The following is a 25064-nucleotide window of genomic DNA, read 5'->3' as shown; positions in this document are numbered from 1 at the left end:
GATCTCCTGGTTCAGGCTCTCCGTCTGACCATTAGACTGCAGGTGATACCCTGAAGTGAGGCTGACGTTAATGTTCAAGAGCCGGAGGAAGGCCTTCCAGACTCTGGAAGTGAACTGAGGGCCCCGGTCTGAGACGATATCCTCGGGAAGTCCGTAGTAGCGGAAGACATATTGAAGCAGCTGCTCGGCGGTCTCGAGGGCTGTGGGAAGCTTGGGTAGTGGTATCAGCCGGCAGGCCTTGGAGAACCGGTCAATGATGGTGAGGATCGTGGTATGGCCTTGGGAGTTGGGTAAGTCTGTGATGAAGTCCACGGCGATGTGCGACCAGGGGCGCTGAGGTATGGGTAGTGGCTGGAGCAGACCTGCAGGTGGTTGTCTTGGGGTCTTGGCAATGTTGCAGGTCTGACACCTACTCACGAAGTCGGCCGTGTTGGTGGCCAGCATCTCCCACCAGAAGCGGTTCCTTAAGAGGCGAATGGTGGAGGTGACGCCAGGGTGCCCAGAGTTAGGGGCGTCGTGTACCCAGCGCATTACCCTCTCCCGGATGCTGGGAGGCACAAAAGTCCGGTCGGGCGGACATTCGGGTGGAGGCGGAGCCATGGCCTGGGAGATGTCAGATAGGAGGTCCCACTGGATGGGAGCTAGGATCAACTCAGAGGGAATTATGGGTTCGGCAACGGGACTTTGAGGTTCGGCTTCGTACAGTCGTGAGAGTGAGTCGGCCTTGCCATTCTTGGATCCTGGGCGGTAGGAAATGGAGAAGTCAAAGCGAGTAAAAAACAAGGCCCATCTGGCTTGTCTGGGGCTGAGTCGTTTGGCAGAGCGGAGGTACTCCAGATTACGGTGATCCGTAAAGACCAGGAAGGGATGTCTGGCTCCCTCCAACCAGTGTCGCCATTCCTCCAGCGCGACTTTCATGGCCAGGAGTTTGCGGTTGCCAACGCCATAATTCCGTTCGGCCGATGTGAGTTTGCGGGAGTAGAAGGCGCAGGGGAAGAGTTTAGGCAGGTTACCTTGGCGCTGGGAGAGTATGGCCCCAATGCCTGTGGCAGAGGCGTCGACTTCCACCACGAAAGGGATGTCAGGGTTGGGGTGATGCGGAGGTGAAGCATTCCTTCAACTGGTCGAAGGCCTGAAGAGCATCGATGGACCAGAGAAGCTTGGTTCGACCCTGCTTTACCATGGCAGTGAGTGGTGGCGACGGTGCTGAAGTTCCTGATGAACCGCCGATAGAAGTTGGCGAATCCCAGGAAACGCTGGAGCTCCTTCACCGTGTTGGGCTGAGGCCAGTTTAGCACGGCTTGAACCTTATTGTTGTCCATGGCCACCCCCTCAGGGCTGATGATGTACCCTAGGAAGGCGACGGACTTCAGGTGAAACTCACATTTCTCCGCCTTGGCATATAGCTGGTGTTCGATCAGTCGTTTCAGTACCTGTCTGACCTGGATGATGTGTTCCTCGAGAGAGTTGGAGTAAATTAAGATGTCGTCAATGTAGACGATCAGGCACCGATTGAGCATGTCTCTGAAGACATCGTTAATGTGGGACTGGAAAACCGAGGGGCTATTGGACAAGCCGAACGGCGTGACCATTCATAATGCCCACTGGTGGTAGAGAAGGCGGTCTTCCACTCGTCCCCTCCCGAATGCGGATCAGATTGTAAGCACAGCGCAAGTCCAGCTTAGTGTATATCTTCGCTGACCTCAGTTGTTCTAGTGCCTTGGGAACCAGGGGCAGGGGGTACCAGAACTTGACGGTGACGTCATTTAGGCCACGATAATCGATGCAAGGATGAAGAGAACCATCCTTCTTGCCTACGAAGAAGGACCCGGCTGCCGCCGGAGAAGTGGATGGACAAATGAATCCTTTGGCCAGCTCCTCCTCGATGTATGATTTCATGGCGAGGGACTCGGGTTCCGACAAGGGGAAGATTCTGCCTCGGGGTGGTGTAGTACCTGGCTTGAGCTCGATGGCGCAGTCGCTGGGACGGTGAGGCGGAAGTAGTGACGCCCTGGCTTTGCTGAATGCCTCACTCAAGTCGGCGTATGCTGGGGGTATCAAGGGGAAGGCGTCAGACCCCTTTAAGACTTTGGTAGCCCCCACGGTGGCAGGTAGAACGGGTTTCCCCACCGCGTGATTTGACTGTTCCACCAAGAAACTTGTGGTTTGTGTAATCGGAGCCAGGGAAGACCAAGAATGACTGGGTTGTGGGGGGAGTGAATGACATAAAAGCGTGTGGTCTCAGTGTGTAGTACACCCACCTGCAGGAGAATATCGATGGTGGTGTGACACACTCGGCCGGATCCCAGGGGACGACCATCTAGTGCCGCCACTGTCAAAGAAGGAGTGCAAGCCGTCAAGGGAATGTGGTACTGTTTGCAAAACTTTTGTCAATGAAGTTGCCCGCAGCCCCTGAGTCTATCATAGCATGCGCACCGGTACTGGACGCTAGGTAAATGAGCTTAACGGGAACTTCGAGGCAGGTTTTAGACAGCGTGGAGGAAATTAACAGACTTACCCCAGGCCGTTGTGGTTGTGGTTGTGGTTGCCGTGTCGGGCAGCATTGATGTCCAGCTTGGCCACAGTATAAACAAAGGTGGTTGGAGAAACGGCGTTCTCTTTCCTCGGGAGAGATGTGGGTTCGGTCGACCTGCATAGGCTCCGATGTATCATGGTGTTGGTGTCCCGTTGGGAAAGGTGTGGCCCGCCGGGCTGGGGCCACTGAACTGGACGTCTGGAGCGGATGAGGCGGTCAATGCGGATGGCCAGGGAGACGAATTGCTCTAGTGAAGTTCCCTCATCGCGACAGGCCAGCTCGGATTGGAGTTCCGCATTCAACCCCTGCCGGAAGAGGAGCTTATGAGTGGAATCCACCCAACCGGTTTGTGCGGCGAGGGTGCGGAAGGAGAGTGCGTAATCCGCCGCTGTGCGGTTTCCCTGGCGGAGAGCCAGGAGCTGTTCGTCGGCATTCTTACCGCCCTCGGGGTGATCAAAGACGTCAATCAGTCCCTGCCTGAATGAGTCAAAGGAAAACTGGGTGAACCCCTGGTTGGTCCAGACCGCGGTGGCCCAGTCGAGGGCTCTCCCCGTGAGCACGGAGCTCATAAAGAGAATTTTACTCTCATCAGTGGGATACAGTGCCGGTTGTTGTGAGAGGAAAACCGAGCACTGCATGATGAACCCCTTACACCTAGAGGGCGTACCGTCAAATTTGTCGGGTAGCGCGAATCGTGGGCTGGTGGATGTGAGAAGATGAGGATTGACAACGGCTTCCGTGCTGGCTTGAGGCTCTGCCGGCGCCGGTGCAGGTGCGGGCTGGTGGAAGGCTTGCATGGAGTGCATCATCTCCTCTACCGCTGACGTGAGCCGACCGAGTTGGTGTTGTTGTGTAGCCAGCAGATTAGCTTGCACAGAGAGTTCTTCGGCCATGCGTGAAATCACCGCTGGATCGGTGTTTGGCGAAGTCTTCTGTAATGAAGACTCAAGTGGGTTGAGATCCATAAGCGGTTTTATTGGACAGAGGAATAATCAAACGTACAGGCAGGGTCAAACCACAAGCAGACAGGAATATAGTAGGCAGGCAGATACGATATCAGAGCAGGCAGAAGATCGGGGCAGGCAGCAGACAATGGAGATTGATAAACAGGCAAGGTACTCACAGGGAAGTGGAAATCAAACAGGGTCGGAGAACAAAGCAAGGTTGGTACACGGTAAATCTCAGAGTAAACAGGATAATGCTTGGTAATGTAGCCAGAGCAAACAAGACTTCACAGTGAAGTGGAAAACAGACATGACTTAAATAGGGAAGAGACAACAAGGCACAGCTGGAGCATAATCAGACCTAGATATGTGGGTTAATGGGGAATGTGGTTTTACTGGTTAATACACCGGTAAACCCGATCTCCGATGACTGAAGGGGGAGGTGCCCTCACCAGTGTTCGTTACAATATCTCTGACTAATGTTCATTGTTTTATTAAATTGGCTTATTCATTTAATAGCCAAAATATTTGAAATATGTGAATGAGAAATAGAATAGGATTTAGTAACAATGCAGGATATGCAATTTTCAGAAATAAATTCCAGCCCCTGAGTTTCTTATAGTAATGCAATGCTCTCTTTTGGCCCAAATACCTCAATCAAGATTGATTTTTGGCCCTCAGTAGAAAAGTTTGTCATCCCTGCCCTAACCTAACCCTGGCTGTCCCTAACATTAACTGTGACCTCTTTTGTATCCCGCTCCCATTTGGAAGTCTCAGGCCTGCAGCTATACCAGAGAGCTTCTATTTATATATAATGACCTACTCTTCTTTTTCTTTTTCTTCTTCTTCTTCTTCTTTTTTTTTACATGTACAGAGCGTAACTATGGTATTACGACGGTAAATCCCCGTTTGCGGATACCATGCAAGAGAATCAGGAGAACCGTAAACCGACACCTAACTGTCGCAAGTTTTTCAGCGTCTTCTCTTTTAAAACAGCAATTATATCTTAGTAAACTCCAAACATAGTTCATTCAAAATAATTTTTTTGGGTGTAAAACATGTTGAATATTAGTGGTAAGGCGGTCAATTCATTAAAATATGAGCTGTTCCCTCACAAAAGCAGTTTATTCCGAGTAATAAAGCATATCCTACATAGACATACATTTAAAAAACGGCCTCATGCCTCCTCGTTGGTGTACAGTCTACAGAATGTCTTTGGCCGCCGCGTTATGCTCATTTAGGCTAAGCTTGTAGGTTCCTATGTAAAAGGGTTCTGGCTAGACCTTGAACCCGCGCGGGCCGTGGTCAGATACCTCTACGCTGTTTACAAATCTAATGGTTTCTTAGAACAGTATTCCAGTGATATCTATCAGTAAGTAGGAACTTTATGCGTGGCTTCAACTTTTTATTTAGACAAATACAGTTAAAATATATTTAAAGTAGATTAATGAGGCATTTGAAAACTGCACGATCTTTTTTTTAAACTTGTTTCGTCAAAGCTAGGAAAACTGGGCACGTAATATAATGAACTTTATCGCCACCTGCTGGTTATGCTGTTCTATTGATCCATTAGTGTTGGAATGTGAAGAGAGACATAATGAGGCATAATTTATGTGAATATATACAAATGTATATATATATATATATATATATATATATATATATATATATATATATAATATAATTTTAAATTTTTTTAAATCAAAATCAATGTATACATACATAAAATCTAATATATATATATATATATATATATATATATATATATATATATATATATATATGCCGGAGACATTATTTCATATGATAATTTTTGTCTTAAATATGATATAATCTGTAATCGGAACACATTTAATTCTATAATCAAAGCTATCCCCAACTCTATTATATGTCTAATTAAAGGATTCCTTTCACATTCTAATCCCACCACCCTGTGCCTCCCATCACTTTTAATTCGAGGTTACGATTTCAAGATACTACATTTTCAAACAAATCTATCAGAAATATGTTTGATAATATTTTGTTCCCTTTTGTAGTTTATACAAACTTGATATCACAGGTTTTCTCAAAAGAAACAATAATTCAGGTTACGAACAAATTATTTAAAACTCCCATTAACCCCCAAAGCTAAGGAAATCCATTTCAAAATTTTAAACGATGTTTATCCTTTCAGTGAATTTGTACGACAAAGATTTGGAATTGAAACTAGTAATTGTGTAGGCCTATTTTGTGATGAGATTGAAACTACAGATCATTTATTTTTCCATTGTATGTATGTAGAGGCTTTATGGCTTGACATTCATGAGTGGCTTTTCCCAAAGGTTCCTCTTCTTGCTGTTTTCTCTCATAAGGACATTGTCTTTGGACTTGTTATGAACAGCTACAAAGATTTTATGGTTAATGACATCCTTATTTTTGGGAAATTTTATATACACAAATCTAAATATTTGAAAGTGAAACCCAGGTTTTCTGTATTTCACAATGTGTTTCTTTCTTACACAAAGGGTCTGCAAATTATGAAAAGTAAAAATACACAAAAACTTTTTGAAATAATAGAAGAATATGATTTAAAAAACAAACCCTAGCTTTTTGGTTTTATTTTAATTATGTATTTTAGTTGATCTTTTCCTGCAATGCACTTTTGCACCTGATTTCATTGTTATATTGCAATGATATATGATTGTTGCCATATATACACTCACCTAAAGGATTATTAGGAACACCTGTTCAATTTCTCATTAATGCAATTATCTAATCAACCAATCACATGGCAGTTGCTTCAATGCATTTAGGGGTGTGGTCCTGGTCAAGACAATCTCCTGTACTCCAAACTGAATGTCAGAATGGGAAAGAAAGGTGATTTAAGCAATTTTGAGCGTGGCATGGTTGTTGGTGCCAGACGGGCCGGTCTGAGTATTTCACAATCTGCTCAGTTACTGGGATTTTCACGCACAACCATTTCTAGGGTTTACAAAGAATGGTGTGAAAAGGAAAAACATCCAGTATGCGGCAGTCCTGTGGGCGAAAATGCCTTGTTGATGCTAGAGGTCAGAGGAGAATGGGCCGACTGATTCAAGCTGATAGAAGAGCAACTTTGCCTGAAATAACCACTCGTTACAACCGAGGTATGCAGCAAAGCATTTGTGAAGCCACAACACGCACAACCTTGAGGCGGATGGGCTACAACAGCAGAAGACCCCACCGGGTACCACTCATCTCCACTACAAATAGGAAAAAGAGGCTACAATTTGCAAGAGCTCAAAAGTTGAAGACTGGAAAAATGTTGCCTGGTCTGATGAGTCTCGATTTCTGTTGAGACATTCAGATGGTAGAGTCAGAATTTGCCGTAAACAGAATGAGAACATGGATCCATCATGCCTTGTTACCACTGTGCAGGCTGGTGGTGGTGGTGTAATGGTGTGGGGGATGTTTTCTTGGCACACTTTAGGCCCCTTAGTGCCAATCGGGCATCGTTTAAATGCCACGGCCTACCTGAGCATTGTTTCTGACCATGTCCATCCCTTTATGGCCACCATGTACCCATCCTCTGATGGCTACTTCCAGCAGGATAATGCACCATGTCACAAAGCTTGAATCATTTCAAATTGGTTTCTTGAACATGACAATGAGTTCACTGTACTAAAATGGCCCCCACAGTCACCAGATCTCAACCCAATAGAGCATCTTTGGGATGTGGTGGAAAGGGAGCTTCGTGCCCTGGATGTGCATCCCACAAATCTCCATCAACTGCAAGATGCTATCCTATCAATATGGGCCAACATTTCTAAAGAATGCTTTCAGCACCTTGTTGAATCAATGCCACGTAGAATTAAGGCAGTTCTGAAGGCAAAAGGGGGTCAAACACAGTATTAGTATGGTGTTCCTAATAATCCTTTAGGTGAGTGTATATGCCGGAGACCTCCGGCCTGCAGCTATGCCTACTTGCTTTTTGTGTGTACAAACAGTAGGGGGGAGCAGCACATATCCTACAGTGAGTCACTCACACTCTCTCTTCTTCTCTGATTGACGCCTTTCTCCACTTCCTTTCCTAAATCATGGCGGTGTACGGCCCAGTCGTGAAAATCCACCCGGTGGTTCTAGCATCGATTGCGGACTCTTACGAACGTAGGAATGAGGGAGCTAGTCGCGTGATCGGGACATTATTAGGTGGGTCATGTAATATTATGAGTGAGATCCAGGAGTGTTGCTTTTAATACAGACAGCAAGAGTCGTTTTTGTCTCATGAAGCATGTGTTGCAGGCGGTGAGGACGAATAGTGTACAAACTAAATGTGTGACCAATTCCGTAATGTGTCATATTTGCTCATTTTTTATAGCTGTCATCAGCACTTAACTTGTAAAATTTCTGTGTCCTGCAGGAACTGTAGACAAGCATTCAGTAGAAGTCACCAACTGCTTCTCTGTTCCTCACAATGAGTCTGAGGATGAGGTGAGACAAATAAACAACACATCTTTCACTTTATCCTTAAAAGTATTTTGATATATATCATGATTTTAAATGATTCCCATAATTATATGTCAAATGTGTCTAAAATGAAGCAAAACATGGTAATGCAATTTTACTTGCTGGTACTATTTTGTTGGTGGAATTGGATGGTTAAGTATGTCATGATATTAGATCCTGTGTGGTTGTTATTAAACAAATGCCCATAGTCACATTAACACATTATTAATTGACATTAGCCAGCTTTGGCAACCATCTCTTAACTTTGGGGCATTACAGTAGGAACGTTTTTAGAATTCAGACACTTTGCATGTCGAAAAAGTTTTTGCAACTATTAACTATTTGAGAATCAAGACAAAAACCATAGTAACCTCCGCGCAATGCTGTTGCAACACAAAGCCATCATTACCCATCAGTTGTAACAAGTGTCAAAAATTATATATTTGTTATAGGTGGCTGTGGACATGGAGTTTGCCAAGAACATGTATGAGCTTCATAAAAAGGTTTCACCCAGTGAACTCATTATTGGATGGTAGGTGACCATGATCTTTAATGATTTCAGTGATCCTGGTTTTAACTTAATCTTACAGTGCTTGCATAATGAAAACAAATTCAAAGCTTAATCTTTCCTTTGTTGCCAGGTATGCCACAGGATATGACATCACAGAGCACTCTGTTCTGATTCATGAGTATTACAGCCGAGAGGCTCCAAACCCCATTCACCTCACAGTGGACACAGCCCTTCAGAGCAACAAAATGAACATCCGTGCCTACGTCAGGTATGCTGACCCACTAATTCACTCATGTTTCCTTCTTTCGCTTGCATTTTTCTACAAATTTTAGTGCTGTGGACTAGAAAGAAGTCTAGTTAAAACGTTTTTGTTTTGTCATGCATCACAGTAGGTTAAAAAAACAAAATTTCTTTGAATTCTCAGAACAGTGGTATTTCCACCACATCTTAAATTATGTAGTATTTGTTTTACAGAATTTATGAGGTGGAATAAAAACTATTTAAAATAAAAATGCAGACTTTTTCTTTCTGAGACTATTTTCATAGCTAACATTTGATGTATTCTAAAGTGTGATGTATTCACACGTTTTGCATTTACAGCTTGATTGGAAAGGAAGGCCAAAAACAATAATCTGCTTACAGATGATTTTTCTTTTTCTTCAAACATCACTTTTCTCCTATTTCATCTCAAGCATGCTCTTTGCTGACATTTTAGTCGGCTTGGTAACAACTACAAAAACCTTTTGAAAAACTTTTATTAAGGACAGATTTGTTTGATGTGGTGGAAATTATGCAACAACTGTTGGACAGTCATCATTTTTGAAAAACTGAAATTATTTTTACACAACAAATATTATAATTGTTTATTTTACTCTTTGTTCAGATGATCATAGTTTTAAACATGTAATAACTGATTGTTTTATAATGGATTTTCATAGATTCATACTCAAAGTCTGGCTCTGGGACAAGGCTAAAATAGTAAAAAACTAATTCTCTCTTTTTTGGGTACTCTCCGATACCGGATCCGATACCTGTGTTTTTTTGTTTGTTTTTTTTTTTTTTTTCGCTCCTGAATTCCATATCAACAGTTTTCACATTTTATCATCAAAATAGTGCTTTCATTAAAACTTTAAATGAAAATATACAATTAATTTTCAACATAATATTGTATTGTTTTTATTAAATGAAGTGCTTTATACAGAACCTTACAGCACAATACAAAAACAACATTGGAGATATTTTTGTTAAATAAAGTGCTGCATAACAGAGCATCATAGATATGAGATATTGCTTAAATATAATACAATTATTGATGTTTTTATTATTATTATTATTAGTGGTAGTATTAAAGCGAGTATTGCATAACTATACAGTACTGATCTATATCTGTCATACTTCAAAATGTTGCTTTTATTTTAGCAGAGCTGTTATTTTGAAGTGTTTCTGTGTTATGACGGAAGCTTCTCAATCCAGAAAAGCTGGTTGCTACGTGCCTCAAAGTGATTATTACACTGCAAAAGGTTGCTATTAAATTAAATCAAATGTAGTCTGGATATGCCTCGTGCTACAAAGTGAATTGGTGCTCTGCTCACTGTCAACTGCTACAAACAAGGCATGCAATGATCATGATGTTTTTTTTCCTGTGTATGTCATCACACCACCAGCTCCACACATTCCCAAACACTCACATTTGAAGCACACGGCACATGCAAACTATGTATTTATCTCATTAAATGCAGCTTTTGCGGTTAACCTTACTAAGGTATAACGTGATTTTAATCTGTGCGCTGAATCTTATTTTAATCTGTGCGCTGAATCTTTACAGAATGACATTCGTATGTCAGATGGTATCGGTTTTTGGTATCGGAGCACTTTTGAGAGTACAAGTACATGAGCGTGGTAACAGACCCGATTCTGATACCAGTATTGGTATTGGGACATTCCTAATACAGGCAAGTATAAAAATTAAATGAAGAAATGCTAAAACGTTTTTCAAGTCAGTTTTAATGTGACCTTCATATAACAAAAATAAAAAAATCAACCCTTGGGACATGAAGTGCCTGAAGTTTAAGAAACACCTATATACAAGTTAACATCTCAATACAACAAGTATAAATGTAAATCTTCTGCACTGATTTGTTGTTTGTGTTGTTAGTTCACAGATGGGTGTCCCGAGCAAGACAGTTGGCGTCATGTTCACCCCACTAACAGTCAAGTACATCTACTATGACACAGAGCGCATTGGAGGTCAGAATTTTGCAGATTGCCCATTCTATTATATGGCTTATATATATATAGTTTAAGTCAGAAATGTACATGCACCTTAGCCAAATACATTTAAACTTCGCAATTCCTGACATTTAATTGTAGAAAACTTTCCCTGTCTTTATTTTAAGAATGTGAAATGTCAGAATAATAGTTGAGAGAATTATTTATTTCAGCTTTTATTTCTTTCATCACATTCTCAGTGGGTCAGAAGTTTACATGCACTTTGTGAGTATTTGGTAGCGTTGCCTTTAAATTATTTAACTTGGGTCAGACATTTTGGGTAGCCTTCCACAAGCTTCTTACAATAAATTGCTGGAATTTTGGGCCTTTCCTCCAAACAGAACTGGTGTAACTGCGTCGGGCTTTTAGGCCTCATTGCTCGCACATGCTTCTTGCACATGCCCACAAATCGGATTGAGGTCAGAGCTTTGTGATGGCCACTACAATACCTTGACATTATTGTCCTTAAACCATTTTCCCACAACTTTGGAGGTACGCTTGGGCTCATTGTCCATTTGGAAGACCCAGCTTTAACTTCCTGGCTGATGTCTTGATATTTTGCTTCAATATATCCACACAATTTTTCTTCCGGATGATGCCATCTATTATGTGAAGTGCACCAGTCCCTCCTGCAGCAAAGCACCCCCACAACATGATGCTGCCACCCCCCATGCTTCACGGTTAGGAAGGTGTTCTTTGACTTGCAAGCCTCGCCTTTTTTCCTCCAAACATAATGATGGTCATTATGACCAAACAATTTTTGTTTCTTCAGACAAGAGGACATTTCTCCAAAAAGGAAGATCTTTGTCCCCATGTGCACTTGCAAACTGTAGTCTGGCTTATTTTATGGCGATTTTGGAGCAGTGATTTCTTCCTTGCTGAGCAGCCTTTGTTATGTTGATATAGGACTTGTTTTTACTGTGGATATAGATACTTGACTTCCTGTTTCCTCGAGCATCTTCACCAGGTCCTTTTCTGTTGTTCTGGGATTGATTTACACTTTTTGCATCAGACTACATTCTTCTCTAGGAGACAGAATGCGTCTCTTTCCTGAGCGGTATGATGGCCGCGTGGTTCCATGGTGTTATACTTGCTTACTATTGTTTGTTCAAATGAACGTGGTACCTTCAGGCATTTGTAAATTGCTCCCTAGGATGAACCAGGCTTGTGGAGGTCCAAAACTATTTTTGTGATGTTTTTTGATTTTCCCATGATGTCAAGCAATATGGCACTGAGTTTGAAGGCAGGCCTTAAAATACATCCGCAGGTACACCTCCAATTCAGTACACCTCCTATCAGAAGCTAATTGCCTGAAGGCTTGACATCATTTTCTGGAATTTTACAAACTGCTTAAAGGCACAGTTATCTGTGCATATTCTTGACATTTTCTCAACCAACTTCTTGAGGTATCACCCTGGGATGCTTTTTAAACAGTATTGAAGGAGTTCTCATCTATGTTGGACACTTATTGGCTGATTTTCTTTATTATTTGGTCCAAGTCATCAATTACTTTTTTTATTATTATTTTTTTTATAATTGTATAATTAAATTAATATGGTGGCACAATTATATTTTTGTCCACAAAACTAATTTTTAACTCTAATATCTCTTTTTATAGTTGACCTTCTACAAAGGACTCGAGCATCTCCCAACCGCACAAACGGGCTGACAACAGACCTGGTACAGGTGGGCAGTGCAGCAGGACGCATACAGGAAATGCTTTCTACAGTGCTCTCATATATAGAGGATGTAATGGTGAGCGTTTTATGTCTCTTTTAGGGATTACTTGAACGAAGGATTTTCAGATTATTTAGTGGCGTTCAAGACAAGCATTTCCATGCTATACCCATTTTATTTTAGTTTTTTTTACTCTATTTTTTTTATTATAATTCAGAAAGAATTTTATGCTAAAAGTCATATATGTAAACAAAGAATTGTTTTAGGAGAAATCCACTAGATCTTAACTGTATTGTTTAATGACTGCAAATGTTATTTTCAGTCTGGTAAAGTGATGGCAGATAACAGCGTTGGTCGTTACCTGATGGATCTGGTGAACAAAGTGCCCAAAATCACGGCAGAAGATTTTGAGAGCATGCTTAACTCAAACATTAATGTAAGTGACACATCCTGAAATACATGACATCCTTTTAGGGTGCTTTCACACTTGGTTCGATTGAACCAGAGTTTGTTTCCTCCCCCGCTCGTCCCTGTTCACATCATGTTTTTTTGGTCCGAACCGCGACCTGGTTACGTCATCAACGTGAATACAATCGGCAGGTGTTTACTACTGTAACTAGGCAATGACTCAAGAAGACATAAGCTTCACTGTTATTTAAGTACATATCTTTTTGTATTACAACCAAAACTTTATATGCACAAAAGGACAATTATTTTTTTTGTCTGTCATGGATGCATTGAATGTGCAATGATGTGAAGATTTTTACCTTTGTCTGCCTTGAGCACGCGGATGCTTTGCAAGAGATGTGAAGACTGTGAGCTGTTCTCTGAAGGTGAATTATTTGGACACCAGCTGGTATGAGATATGCATTATACAATAATAATTGTGATCAGGAGCCTACAAATTATTTGTCATCATTAAGGGTACACTTCTGCAATTTGGTATGATTGCGTTCATATTAGCAGCAAATCGCACCGGAGTTCACATGAACTGTCAACACATTCTCACCCCGACTCGTCACATACGGACGCTTCGGGCAGTTCGTCACATATTGACGAGTTGGGTATACCTTTGGCGTCATTTTTCGACGCGCAGGGTACTCCGATAGACTTCTATGTATCTCCGAACCGGAGCGTGGTCGTTGTAATTTGACGTCTTTATCTGGCCCTCCAACTGTTTTTTATGCTTTATCTGGCCCTCCAACTGTTTTTTTTATGTTTTAAAACCCGCCGAAGGGGTCCTCCCGAAGCGTCCATATGTGACGAGTTGGGTGTGAGAATGTGTTGGAACTGTACCCCAGACCACATTTCAAGTGGACACAAGTGCGGTTCTCAGGTGCTCACCCGAGTTTGGAAAACAGCGTTCACACCACCCACCCAAACAAACCAAACTTTGACGTCATTTGAGCTCTGGTGCGCTCCAAAAGTGCTAGTGTGAAAGCACCCTTAATCATTGTGTTTGTCAGATTGATTCAAAGTTGTGTAGTAGTGCTTCTGAAGTGTGTAAACTCTTTTGTTTCTTTCAGGATCTGTTGATGGTGACCTACCTGGCGAATCTCACTCAAGCTCAGATTGCGCTTAACGAGAAACTAATTATTCTTTAATGAGAGAGAAAAACTAAATAAATACATGTTTGTCATTCCAACAATCTGTGTGTTTTTTTTTTTTTTTATCTGATTAAACTGAGTGTGTACAATATGAGACTCTTTTTAGTCCTATTTGAATTGTAGATATTTAACTAGATAGGTACATTTCCTGAAGAAAATGTGAGTGGTGCTTGTCGTGGCAAAACTCGTGAAACAGCATGCTATAACTTGAAAAGAACAAAAATTATGGTCATAAATAAATCAAAGCAGAAGTCTGTACGATTTTCTGGTGCAGAAATATGTGATTTGTTACTCGGTTGCTAGGGTAAGCCCAAGTGGTTGCTATGCAGTTACCAAGGTAATACAACACATGGCTCCTTTCCATCCTGAGTGAAATAAGTCAACCCGGAAGTCTGTAGTGTTTTCTGGTGCAGAGATATGTGATTTCTTACTCGGTTGCTAGGGTAACCCCATCTGGTTGCTAGGCAGTTACCATAGTGATACTAATCAAGTGTCCTTGCCATCCTGAGTAAAATAAGTCAACCCGGAAGTCTCTACTGTTTTGTAGTGCAGAGATATGTGATTTGTTACTCGGTTGCTAGGGTAACCCCATCTGGTTGCTAGGCAGTTACCATAGTGATAGTAATCAGGTCTCCTTGCCATCCTGAGTGAAATAAACCAACCCAGAAGTCTGTACGTTTTTCTGATGCAGAGATATGTGATTTGTTACTCGGTTGCTAGGGTAACCCCATATGGTTGCTAGGCAGTTACCATAGTGATAGTAATGAAGTCTCCTTGCCGTCCTGAGTGAAATAAGTCAACCCGAAATCTCTACAAATTTCTGGTGGAAAGATATGTGATTTGTTACTCGGTTGCTAGGTTAACCCCATCTGGTTTCTAGGCAGTTACCATAGTGATACTAATCAAGTGTCCTGGCCATCCTGATTAAAATAAATCAACCCAGAATTCTCTTCAATTTTCTGGTGCAGAGATATGTGATTTGTTACTCGGTTGCTAGGGTAACCCCTCCTTGTTGCTAGGCAGTTACCATAGTGATCATAATCAAGTGTCTTTGCCATCCTGATTGAAATAAACCAACCCAGAAGTATCTACGTTTTTCTGATGCAGAGATATGTGATTTGTTACTTGGTTGCTAGGGTAACCCCATATGGTTGCTAGGCAGTTACCATAGTGATACTAATGAAGTCTCCTTGCCATCCTGAGTAAAATAAGTGAACCCGGAAGTCTCTACTGTTTTCTAGTGCAGAGATATGTGATTTGTTACTCGGTTGCTAGGGTAACCCCATCTGGTTGCTAGGCAGTTTCCATAGTGATACTAATCAAGTCTCCTTGCCATCCTTAGTGAAATAAGTCAACCCGGAAGTCTGTACTATTTTCTGGTGCCGAGATATGTGATTTGTTTCTCGGTTGCTAGGGTAACCCCATCTGGTTTCTAGGCAGTTACCATAGTGATAGTAATCAAGTCTCCTTGCCATCCTGAGTGAAATAAATCAACCCGGAAGTCAGTACTATTTTCTGGTGCAGAGATATGTGATTTGTTACTCTGTTGCTAGGGTAACCCCATCTGGTTGCTAGGCAGTTACCATAGTGGTACTAATCAAGTGTCCTTGCCATTCTGAGTGAAATAAATCAACCCAGAGGTCTGTACTATTTTCTGGTGCAGAGATATGTGATTTGTTACTCGGTTGCTAGGGTAACCCCATCTGGTTGCTAGGTAGTTACCATAGTGATAGTAATCAAGTGTCCTTGCCATCCTGATTGAAATAAGTCAACCCGGAAGTCTCTATGTTTTTGTGATGCAGAGATATGTGATTTGTTACTCGGTTGCTAGGGTAAGCCCATCTGGTTGCTAGGCAGTTACCATAGTGATACTAATGAAGTCTCCTTGCCATCCTGATTGAAATAAGTCAACCCGGAAGTCTCTACGTTTTTCTGATGCAGAGATATGTGATTTGTTACTCGGTTGCTAGGGTAACCCCATCTGGTTGCTAGGCAGTTAACATAGTGATACTTATCAAGTCTCCTTGCCATCCTGATTGAAATAAATCAACCCAGAAGTCTCTCTGATTTTCTGGTGCAGAGATATAGTTACTGCTAAGCGGTTGCTAGGGTACTCTGTGTAGTTGCTAGGGAGTGGCTTGGCAGCTGCCAATCATGAATCTCCAAAGGCTGCTTGTCAGTATGAATGATATAAACCAACTCCCATGCCTCTGTGACATTCAGAATGGAAGATATCCCTCTATGGATTTTGGTTGTTAAGGTGCTCGACAATGGTTGCTAGGGAGGGGCTAGGAAGTGTTGAAGTGATGCATGATTGGCTGTTTGCTGTCCCGAGTCAAACGAGACCACCCTTGTGTTTCTATGACACTTCTATCCGGAGATATCCCTTTGATCTTTTTCAATAGAAGTCTATGGGACTTGTTGCTAAGGTGCTCTTAATGGTTGCTAGGGCGTGGCTTGATAGCTTCACAATGATCCAGAGAGACTGATTGGTTGTCTGAGTAAAATGAGCCCACCCCTCGTCTCTATGACACTGTGATCCAGAGCTATGTTCAATACAAATCCCTATGCCTTTTTCATTTCATGGGCCGTCCTACACCATTATAAGTCAATTGGGGCATTTTTGGGCAGCTCCTGCCCCCAGGGGTGCAACTTTTACCCCATATTGAGGTATGCTCTTACAGAGCCTGCCAGCCTCTTCAAATGTGGCAAATCACACGTTTCTACGAAATCCTCGCTTGGAGCTGTGACGCGTCAAAGTTTGTCTCAATGTTAAGTCTATGGGATTTTTCGGCCGCTTTTTTGCCCCTGGGGCAAATACCGTACCCCCGATCGCTTATAAAAGTCATAGCACACGTGTCCTCAATAGGCCGTTCGATTTGACACCTCATTCGTGGGTCTACGCCAAACGGTGCGGGACGAGTTAGGTGCCGAAGTTTTGTTAAGAGATATAATAAAAATAAAAATAAAAAGTATAATAAGTATGTGAGATTACAATAGTGATGCTTTGCAAGCACCACTAATAAAGCAGAAGTAGATTTTGACAGAACCAGTAGTTCACACTGAACCGATTGAACTCGTTTAGTGGACAACCCGGGACGCATCACGCTCGTACATATATGACGTCATCAGGAAGAACGCTGATGGAAAAATGGCTGCGTTTCGCTGTCGGAGGGACCCATGCGGGTTTATTTGTCTTCTTTTAACTTATTTCAGTGTATTTTACGCTGACTACGTGGTAATTCAGTATGTCCTGATCCCTGCGTATTCTGGAAGGTGAGTGACGAATTCAAGACGCTGTGAAAGGGTAGCGTTTGTATCTTAATCCTTGATGTTTAGATAACGTAATCACAACCAACGCTGTTGGTCGTCGGTTTATTATTTTTTTATAGAATCACCCACAGCAACAACCGTTCTAAAGCAACGCGCGTGACTTAAATCAGCGTTCTGCGGGGGGTTTTTTATCAGCGAAATGTGACTACTGTGCATTTTAACTAAAAGCAACTAGGATAGTGCACCGTTCAACGTCTGTTTACTATGGTTTAAAGTTTCATGATATCTTACGACGTATACAATTGTAGTACGACTGTATTCGTTGTGCCATGGTATAAAGACTACTCCACGAGTCAAAGTTTTGTACACCCCTGACTTCATTCTTTACTCGTTTGAAATTAGTTTTGTAGACATTTAAACGAGTCAGTAGTTGTTCAAACGTGAAACTTGGAGTGTACTACTGTATATCAAAGGATAATGGGATGACCATCTGATACTATCAATGTACCGCAGTGCCGCCACAGTATAATTTTGTAAGGGACTGTGGAATAATTGCATAAATATTTTGAAGTAACTTTTATTTACTCTCTCTTTGTGTTTAGTGTATGGTGCACTCTACATGGCTCTACGTTTAATATGATTCTGTTACTGCTGCTGGCGTGCCACTCAAAAGCTGTGTTTTCTGACCCTGGTAAGTGTTCTAGGTATTGATATTTGGCATTGCTTTGTCTTATTGACGAATGGATCAGATTTATCTAATGACACTCCAGTGTGCCATTCATTCTGGCTCTGGTTCATAAACACACCACTCAGTCTCCACTGACCTTTAAATATCAAGTCATTGAAATTGAAGTCACACTGGCTCCTCTCACAGGTATTCAATCATATTGTCACCCATACCTTTTTGTTTTCAGGTGATTACGTGTTCCACTCATACACTGTTTATGGATTGTGTTTTAGTGTATGCTTACAGCATGTAAACTAGCCTGTACTTGTGCATTGCAGGTATGGTTCCTTTACCCGAGACAGCCCTTGACTTCTCTGACTTGAGGTCCCAGTCTAACTGCCCAAATGACAGAGTAGGTTCAAGTCTGGCTGGCTTAATATGATTCGCCAGCTATTAAATTATTTTGTGGTGGCTAGCTTGCATATGCTACTTTTGTAACTGTATTAAAGTTGCATTCATTTTATTAGTATAACAGTTGTTTTGTAAAAGTGTATTTTTTTTTTGTAACCTAAGTCTTTTGTTTATTGTGTATTTGTTATTGACCTTAGACTGGGTAAACACCATATTTATTGGCAGAAGATATTTGCATAAGTGCAAATAGTGTTAGATACTATTTGCACCCCTAATTAAATACTAAAATGCAGCATAGTGGTATCACTGCAGAATGTGTCCCACAGAGACCCCCACCAACCCCTACCTCTTTTTCTATAGTAACAAGAGTATCAATAGGGTGTATTGTAATAAAATCATAACCACAAAATTAAACATGGTTACTATATGAACACCATATTATTGTATGGCTTCCGCCAAAAAAATAACATGGTTCTACAATATTACTATAGTAAAACCATGGCTGACCTTCACTGTCACTAAATCTCTGAGGAAATCAATATTTGTATAAATATTTCTTTATTATTATTCAGTAGTATTAAAGGAAATTAATAGTGGAGATGGGAAACAGGATAGGGGAAAAAGGCTGAATTGATCATGTCGTCCGCAAAAATTAGTGTCGTCACACCATTGTCGTTACACCCCATCCGACTGCAGTGACACAGGGGCGCAGTTTGTATTCAATTTGTGTGTTTTCACCAGAATAATGGAGTGCAAGTAGCCACACTGTGTGGCAGGTGCTGTTTACAACTAGTGCAAATAGTCACTCCATATTTAATTGATCTTGATTAAAAACAAGGCTGTGAGGGGAATGCTTTCTGTAGTTTTGTTGTCAAGTGGATTTGTGTTTTTGCCATTGTTCTGTCAGCTAAAATTATCTACATAAAGAGTAAAACCCACTGAAAAGACTACCTCTCTTCCTCACAGCATCAGTTTCAATTGCAAATAATTTTATGCCATCTTGCCTATGGTCTTTCATGATTTTATGGGTATCCTTACGTTCAGCTCATTTATATTAAATAGCATTGTGTATATATTATGTGGTTGCTTTGCTGCTTATTTTTACAATGTCTTTACTCTGTTAAATTGTCTTTAAATCATTGTGTTGGTGTCATCAGGGCTGTGAGGGTTGGACAGTGTGCAGTCGCTGTGAGACTTACCGGCCTCCACGTGCCCATCACTGCAGAGTTTGCCAGCGCTGCATCAGGAGAATGGACCACCATTGCCCCTGGTCAGCCCCTCTTTCCGTATCTGAATTTACATACTTTATGTACTGCATTTGACGAAGAATATACTTTCAGTTACCTTATGGTATAGTAAAGTGTTCAGTGGATGCACACTTCAGAATCTCAGTGGATGTAGTAGGTATTTTTCACCTATATGAACACTGAGGATTTGGACATCCTACTCATTTGACATGTTACTTTTGGCATATTAAATAATAAGGAAGTAGGCATATTCGGATGCTGGATCTCTCTCTCTTCTCAATCTCCGTTGGCCAATGTCGCTATCCACCAAATTTTTTTAATATCTTGTTACGCTGTATTTGATTTTTTTTCTCCCTGTCATTGTCCCCAAGTCTATATCCTATCTTCATGTGCTGGTGAATGTATTTGCATATGTTTTTGCCCCTTTGTAGGATCAATAACTGTGTTGGAGAGCTCAATCAAAAATACTTCATTCAGTTCCTTTTCTACACAGGTTAGTTGTAGACTCATGCAAAAGACAAGTTTGATATTTGTTTTGGCCTGTTGGTCCCATTGGATATTAAAGACATTTTGTTTGCCCCCATACTCTGTGTATCTCTTTGAAGGCATGGCCAGCCTATATTCCATGGCACTGGTGGTGTCGGCTTGGGTGTGGAGAATAAGGAGTGAAAGAGAGGGAGATGCAGATAAAGAAGGTGAAGAAGCTCCCAGCAAGCACCTAATTGTGTAAGATACAAGTACATTCTGATATGCATTACTACACATAGAACAGCTTTACCACCTGAGGCCCAAGCAAGACTGCTCTGTGCATTTTCTATTTCCCTTTTTGACTTGTAACTTGTAGCACCAAATAAATGTGCATAAAAACAATTCTTGAGCAACTAGATTTCCTAAATATTGATGGCAACATATGTGGACAGTGGGACTATGTTGTGAAATTTTAAATAATACCAAGCTGTAGAAAGTCTGTTTTTTTATTTTTATCAAATTATTTGTTTTCAGGAGTGTTGGTTATACCTGTTTTTGAGATGTTACACATCTTTGAGATGTTCCATCAGAAATTAGCATAATTATGTCTGATTCAAAGTAATGGCCAGCATCATCCAATCACTGCCAACCATATTAAAACAAAGGTATACATTATAAATTCTGAATCTATGTACTGATTACTATTGTCCTATGTCTGTCAAACATGATGAGTGGTCCAAACATCATATGCAGCCTGAAACTGAACTTTTGGTCAGATTTTAGGAGTAAATGCACTTCGCTGCATAGAGAGCTATAGGATGCTCCCTATTAGTGTATGACTTAACCTCCAGTGTGCTGTCTGTCTGCACTGGTCTCAGAACAGTTTAACATTTTTCATTTTAACTCCATATAAAGCCTCTGAAAGAAACTTTTTTCAGCTTTTGGATGAACCCATTGATTCTCAATGTATTAATGCACAGTAAATATAGGATTTCTAAGGAGAAAATGCTCTAAAGTACACATTTGTGTACATTGTGTTTAGGAGTGTGGTGTTTATGATAAATCGCCCAAATTTAGAAAAGGGTATATCGGATGAAACTAGAGACTAGTATTTTGACTCAAACAGGTTTCAATGTAAAAACGTATTTAGGTTTCTTACCAGATGTAGTTTTGTTGACGTTTCTCCCAAAAACATAGACATGTCGTTTGGTCACGTGACTGCGTCATAAGTTTAACCCTTTACTGACAGCACAGAGTCTCCTGAACTGAGATCAGTCAGATTAAATGAATTTAAATGTGTTGCCTATAGCGAAGCCGAAATACAGCATATGTGTACGCGGGGTCGCAAAGGGTTAATATTGTTTACTTTTATTATATATTTTTTATTAGCTTTTCACAATATCAGTCTCTTATATTCATGTTATCAGCCTCTCTGATTGTTCTTGATTGCTCATTGTTCTATAGGGCACATTATATAATTCTATTGGTGGAGTCCATACTTTTTGGAGTTTTCGTCTTGGTGATATTTTATGATCAGGTATGTTTCAACAATTTTTGGCTTCAGTGGGAGCATTTTTCCCTGTATCATGATCTTTCTAGGCTAGGCTAACATTTTAAAAGCTGAATTTATTCTGAGAGTGACAGTTAGTGTTCTATATTTACTTCATTACTTGAAATTATTTATTGATACTGTATCAATTGACTGATATTCCTTACACATTAATTTGTTTTAATCATCTCTATATTTTTCTGCAATGAATTTAGCTTGAACTGCTTAACCAACTCTATTTGTTTTATAGACATTTTCAGTTTTAGGTATGCTATTGATTTTAATGATTTTTATGATTGAAGTTTGACTGCTTGTATTGTTAAAATGTTCTGTATTCAAAATACACTCACTGAGCACTTCGTAAGGAACACTACGGTCCTACTTAAGAGCCCAACATGGTCTTCTACTGTTGTAGCCTATCTGCATCAAGGTTCGATGTGTTGTGCATTCTGAAATGCTATTCTGCTCACTAAAATTGGTTGTCTGACTTACTGTAGCCTTTCTGTCCGCTCGACCCAGTCTGGCCATTTTCCGTTGACTTCTCTGCTTTTTCTTTTTTTTGGCACCATTCTGAGGAAATTAGAGACTGTTATGTGTGGAAATCCCAGGAGAGCAGCAGTTACAGAAATACTCCATCCAGCCCGCCTGCCACAATCATGCCACGGTCGAAATCACTAAGATCAAATGTATCCCCATTCTGATGGTTGATGTGAACATTAACTGAAACTCCTGACCCATATCTGCAAGATATTATGCATTACACTGCTGCCATATGATTGGCTTATTAGATAATCGCATGAATAAGAAGGCGTAGGTGTTCCTAATAAAGTGCTCAGTGAGTGTATCTCTGACTGTGTAGTATAATATTTGCATATTGAAATGCCACTCCAACAAAGTGTCAGCACAGTAACAGAAAAGCTGCTCTTATTTGGCAATAATTTGAAACCAAATCCTATACTTGCCTAAACTTTAACACTATTGCTGATTTGTAAGCACTGGTATTTCCTGTAAGAAATGCAAATCATTTTACATGAAAGTGTTGAATTTATTTGCATGTCTTATTCTCGTCCCAAGCTGGTGTCCATTATAACCGATGAGACACCCATCGAACAAATGAGGAACCGACTAATGAAAGACAAACCCAACAACACCCAACCTCCACACCTAACACACAACAGAAAGCCAAAAATTGCATTGCTGAAAGAGGTGTTTGGACGTGGTAAGTTTAACTATTTTAAGAATTGTGTTCTCTATTCCTGTGTAACACATCCAAAGCAATGAGGTATATTATAGTTGTTGCAATATTTATATGTCTGTTTGTCTTTCACATTTGCAGGATCTATTATATGTTGGCTGTTCCCGCTACATTCCGCCCCTCCCTCTGTTGGCGGCATCAGTTATACAGCACTTCCTGATTACAATGTGTAACGCTGACCAGTTTTTCATCAGTTCCATTAAACGTTTTATCAGTATCACATCATGTTTAGGACACTGTGAATATTGTGTTACTGAGGTGCAGATTTAGTATGGTACATTTGCTATGATGAAGGAAAAGGGAGAATTATTTGAAGAGTGCTACTGTGATTGACGTTGAATACTACCCCTGGTTCGAATTCGAGTTTGAATCCAGGGTGTGCTGAGTGACTCCAGCCAGGTCTCCTAAGCAACCAAATTGGTCTGTTTGCAAGGGAGGGTAGAGTCACATGGGGTAACCTCCTCGTGGTTGCTAGAATGTGTGGTTCTCGGTGGAGGGCTTGCTTAGATGTGCGTGGATGCCGTGGAGAATAGCGTGGCAATATCCACACGCGCTACGTCTCCGCGGTAACGCACTCAACAAGCCATGTGATAAGATGTGCGGATTGACGGTCTTAGACGCAGAGGCAACTGTGATGTGTCCTCTGCCACCAGGATTAAGGTGAGTCACTACACCACCACGAGGATTTAGAGTGAATTGGGCATTCCAAATTGGGGAGAAAAAAAAAAAGTGCTGCTGTGTGTTTTTTGTACACTACTAGGCTACTTTTCCTTACTGGTTCTTGAACACAAAAACTCAAGGGACTTTGCGGGACAAAAGTTACAACATATCTACAGTCCCCTTACATTATTAAAAATATCTTAATCTATAACCAGTTTACACTGATTTTCATGAACACTGATTAGCTGCTAACACATGATCATGCTTGCATTTTCAGTTGTATAAGTTTTTATTTAATCTCATTCATTCTGTATTTGTCATTGTGTGTGTTTAATTTCAGTCTGTTTGAGTACATGGACTCTACTCCATTTTACAAATGGATTGTATATAAAGATACGTTTTATAACTTTAATTTCAGATGAAGTGTTGCTGGATTTTCAGGGTACTGGACAATTGTTGTTTAAATGCTTTTTTATGTTACTGGTTTTTGCTGTGTATTGACAGCTTAAGGGATGTGTGTACATAACAGCTAAATCATGTACATTGATAATGTTTACATTGATATTTATTGTAATTTATTTGTATATTTCTGTGTCTAATTGCTGCTCTGATTTTATGTGAAGTAAAGGATATCTTTTAAAATTCTGGCTTCTTTCTCTTCAAGTAATATTCCAGGTTCAGCACAAGTTAAGCTCAATCAACAGCATTTGCTACATATTGAATACCACAAAAAATTATTTTCGTTTTCAAGCATTTTTATTTTTTTTTTTTTTTAGCAAAAATCGAGATAATAGTAACGCACTTTCAATGGAAGTGAATGAGGGTGATTTTGGAGGGTTAAAACACAGAAATTTGAAACGTATAATTTGATATAAGCACTTACAATTAATTATTCTGATGAAACTTGTATATTATTTGAACTATAAAGTTGTTTAAATAATTTTTACAGTTGTTTTAGGGTTTGTTGAAATTACATCGCCATAGCAACAAAGTTGTAAAATTGGCTTTAACTTTACAGAGAAAAGGTTAGTAAGCAACTTTATCGCACTAAAATCATGTAAAAACACATAGTTTGTTTTGTGGTTATACTTTTGAAACAGTCGGTATTTTAATGTTTACAGATTGGCCCCATTAACTTTCATTGTAAGTGCCTCACTGTAACCCAGATTTTTTTTATTTTTTTTTTGTAAGAAAATGAAGGGGTGAGTGAAATTATTATTATTTTTTTGTGGTAGCTAATCAACATTTTTGCCACAAATGCTGTCGATTGAGCATAACTTGTATTGAGCCCGGAATATTCCTTTCATTTCAAGTTTTGAGTGGAAATAAACCAGTAGTGCTAATTACTACTTGAGACAGGACAGTTGACGTGTCGAGCAGTGGTAGCAGTTTTATAAATAATTAAAATATATATATATAAATATATATAATTAAATATATATTAACCATTCATATATATATATATATATATATATATATATATATATATATATATATATATATATTAATTTGAATGGTAAGGAACAT

At 40.4% G+C, this 25064-nt stretch overlaps 2 protein-coding genes across 2 annotated transcripts; both read left to right on the top strand.

The window, feature by feature from the left end:
- Positions 1-7484: 7484 nt before the first annotated feature.
- eif3f (eukaryotic translation initiation factor 3, subunit F) lies at positions 7485-14048 on the top strand. The gene is made up of 8 exons (XM_052127166.1): positions 7485-7647; positions 7859-7929; positions 8397-8476; positions 8586-8723; positions 10611-10702; positions 12342-12478; positions 12723-12836; positions 13927-14048. Exons 1-8 carry the CDS (start codon positions 7536-7538, stop codon positions 14002-14004), a joined length of 822 nt encoding a protein of 273 aa, XP_051983126.1. The 5' UTR covers positions 7485-7535; the 3' UTR covers positions 14005-14048.
- A 2909-nt stretch (positions 14049-16957) lies between these two features.
- zgc:77880 (zf-DHHC domain-containing protein) lies at positions 16958-24893 on the top strand. Its single transcript, XM_052127134.1, has 9 exons — positions 16958-17283; positions 17883-17971; positions 18286-18359; positions 19516-19628; positions 20037-20098; positions 20211-20331; positions 21538-21610; positions 22697-22841; positions 22959-24893. The coding sequence occupies exons 1-9, from the start codon at positions 17159-17161 to the stop codon at positions 23048-23050; spliced, it is 894 nt and encodes a 297-aa protein (XP_051983094.1). The 5' UTR covers positions 16958-17158; the 3' UTR covers positions 23051-24893.
- The last annotated feature ends 171 nt before the right edge of the window (positions 24894-25064 follow it).

This window comes from Xyrauchen texanus, chromosome 5 (genome assembly GCF_025860055.1).
Source record: "Xyrauchen texanus isolate HMW12.3.18 chromosome 5, RBS_HiC_50CHRs, whole genome shotgun sequence".
NCBI classification, from domain to species: Eukaryota; Metazoa; Chordata; class Actinopteri; order Cypriniformes; family Catostomidae; genus Xyrauchen; species Xyrauchen texanus.
Note: the sequence above shows the minus strand (reverse complement) of the source record. Positions and strands in the feature narration are given on the sequence as shown.